At 19.5% G+C, this 3,041-nt stretch overlaps 1 protein-coding gene across 2 annotated transcripts in view; it reads right to left on the bottom strand.

The window, feature by feature from the left end:
• Window positions 1-3,041, bottom strand: part of LOC102676382 (spermatogenesis-associated protein 20) — a 7,960-nt gene that overhangs the window by 3,276 nt on the left and 1,643 nt on the right. The window contains exons 3-8 of one of the 2 annotated variants that reach the window (XM_006618253.2): window positions 2,664-3,027; window positions 2,453-2,596; window positions 2,221-2,310; window positions 1,862-2,119; window positions 979-1,158; window positions 704-919 (exon numbers count right to left, since the gene is read on the bottom strand). In XM_006618253.2, coding sequence (XP_006618316.1) covers window positions 704-919; window positions 979-1,158; window positions 1,862-2,119; window positions 2,221-2,310; window positions 2,453-2,596; window positions 2,664-3,027 — 1,252 coding nt within the window. Of the gene's footprint in view, window positions 1-703; window positions 920-978; window positions 1,159-1,861; window positions 2,120-2,220; window positions 2,311-2,452; window positions 2,597-2,659; window positions 3,028-3,041 lie in introns of those variants that run through there. The other variant, XM_006618254.2, reaches the window with a different exon arrangement.

Raw genomic sequence — 3,041 nt, 5'->3', positions numbered from 1 at the left:
TATATATATATATATATGCGAAATATTTAAGCATATGATAAATCAACATTGAATTTTATTTAATGTATTAGATTAAAATATATGATAAATTATTAAATCAAATAAAATTTATATTATATTGTATTGTATATTTAAATTATTATGTTATATTTATGTATTATTTGTATATTAGATTTGCATTATATTTGAATTTAGTTTGAGTTAATTAATAATTTGAAAAAGTTTTTTTAAAATTTATAAGAATGTAGATTTTTTATATTATATTTTTATAAAATCATTGATATATGTATACATACATGATATGCAAAATTCAACCAATTATTTATAATATATATCAATATTAATATCAGTGATTATTTCATTTTTCAAATATGATATTTCATTTTTTTCAAGATCATTGATATCTAATCGTTACATAATATTCCTTTTTTAAATTGTTATATATCATAATAAAAAAAGTTTAAAAAAAATCTTGTTTAAATTCACGAATATATCAATAATATATCAATATATTCACTAAAAATATTTTTACGAAAATTAAAGCCATGGATAATGTATAAAAAAATATATTATATTATAACATTATAAAAATATATTATACAAAAAAGTGAAAATAATGTTTTTAACAATATATTTCAAGCTCATTAGAATCGATGAGAAAATAATACATTAATAGATTTATTATAAATTATAATAAACATACTTGATATGATTTTATATTTCCTAATTCCTTTACGTTGAAATGATGACAAAAAACATCAGAAAGCTTAATATGTTTTTCATCAGAAAGTAAAAGTTTTTTATTTAAAAGTGATTTAATTTCCATAGCAGTCCATACGTAAAAAGCACCTTCTTTCTTTGCAGATGCATCATATGTAGGATAAGAATCTGCATCTTCAGCACTATAAAACCCACCTTCCTAAAAAACATAAAATTAATAAGTAAATATAAACATATTTTAAAATAAAATAAAGATACCTTGTGTCGAAGATCTCTTATTACATACGTAGCAATATCATTCACAATTTCAGCAAAATAATTATTTTTAGTAGCAAGATATGCATCTGCATATGATTTCATTAATTGAGCTTGATCATATAACATCTTTTCAAAATGAGGAACATGCCATTCACCATCAGTAGCATATCTTGAAAATCCCTGATTAAAAATAATAAGCATTATTATAAATTAACTATCAATATAAAATATTTAAATAGTTTTAAATCCATAATTATAATAATCCAATCTAATAGTTAAAAAATAAAAAGTATAAGCACGAATATGTTTAAAAACTTGCAATCTTGTAAATATATATTTTAAAAAACAACATATTAATAAAAAATCTTGTAATTTTTTTTCTTATTTTTTAATATGATTTTAATAAAATAATATATTTTAATAAAAATAAAATACATTTTTAATAAAATCTAATAGATATATCCTCACTTAAGTATTTATTTTTACAGCTTCTTTTAAACTTATTTGAATTCAGTATTTATAGTTTATAATTGTTCAATTATGATGTTATTCATACAATTACAATTAAAATTATTATTTTTATATTTTACTAATAATTATCCAAATATTATTTTTTTATTATAATATCATAATTTTATATTAAGAGATAAACTTTACTGAATTAATATTAAATAATTTATAGATTATATATTTAAATTTATATATAAAAATATTTTAAATTAATATATACTTTAAATTAATAAATTTAATTAATTAAATCAAAATATTTAAGATTTCACTAATATAAAAAAAGATATATGTACTTAACAATTAATTTCTAAAATTAAAATTAAGTAAACTTTAATTTAAACTTTTAATTCATTTTTTGAGAGAAAATTCTTACCTGGCCTACATGATCATGAATTCCTCCATAAGACATTTTTTTTAAAGTATATACACACATATGTAAACAAAGTCGCGCAAGATCTCCATTGGGTTGACGTGCATACATATGAAATAAAAAGTTAAAATTTACTGGCTGTGGAAATTTTGGTGATTGCATATTATATGTAGAACCAAATCCACCAAATTTAGGTTCAAATTCATTTTCAAGTTGTTGAATACAAATTTCACTAGATTCTAAGGAAGGTATATCATGTAGCTATATAAAGAAATGATTGTTTATTAATAACATTTAAATATAACTCTATTATTAAAATCTTTACATAAAAATATATAAAAATTTATTATTCATTAATTTACCTTAGATGTATGTGGAATTTTAGAAATATTTTGTAAAATTTCAAGATTTGTAGAACCAGCTTCATTAATTTTAGTTTTGGATTGATTCCACTACAAAAAATAAATAAAAAAATTAATTTTATCATAATATAATAATATAGAAATTTAAATTAGAAATTTAATAAAGAAATTAAAATTTATTTAAATGAATGAATTAATAAATATATTAGTTGTTTTTAAAAAATATTTATACCTTTTGTGCAACATTTAGTAAAATTGTTTTAAATCCTGTTTGTCTAGATGTATCTTCTGGAGGAAAATAAGTTCCACCAAATATAGGTTTTAAATCAGGAGTAAGAAAGACACTCATTGGCCATCCACCATGACCAGTTGTTGCCTATTAAATAATAATTTAATTGTATTTGTCATATTATTTAGAATATAATGTAACTACAATTACTTGCTTGTACAAAAGTCATATATATCCTATCGACATCTGGTCTCTCTTCTTTATCTACTTTTATATTAATGAAATTTTTATTCATTATTATAGCAATTTCTTTATTTTTAAAAGATTCTCTTTCCATAACATGACACCAATGACATGTAGAATAACCAACAGATAAAAAAATACATTTGTCCTCTTTTTTTGCTTTTTCTAAAGCTTCATCACACCATGGATACCAATCAACTGGATTAGTAGCATGTTGCAATAAATATGGTGACTTTTCCAAATTTAAATGATTATTTTTTGCTATTTGTATGTTTTCAAGATTACTTGTAGTTGCCATATTTGCAAATGAAAAAATTAAAGATCTTTGTTGTATCCTATAAAATTATTT

Source organism: Apis dorsata, unplaced genomic scaffold (assembly GCF_000469605.1).
Source record: "Apis dorsata unplaced genomic scaffold, Apis dorsata 1.3 scaffold_346, whole genome shotgun sequence".
Classification (NCBI taxonomy): domain Eukaryota; kingdom Metazoa; phylum Arthropoda; class Insecta; order Hymenoptera; family Apidae; genus Apis; species Apis dorsata.
This window is presented reverse-complemented; position numbering and strand designations above follow the sequence as displayed.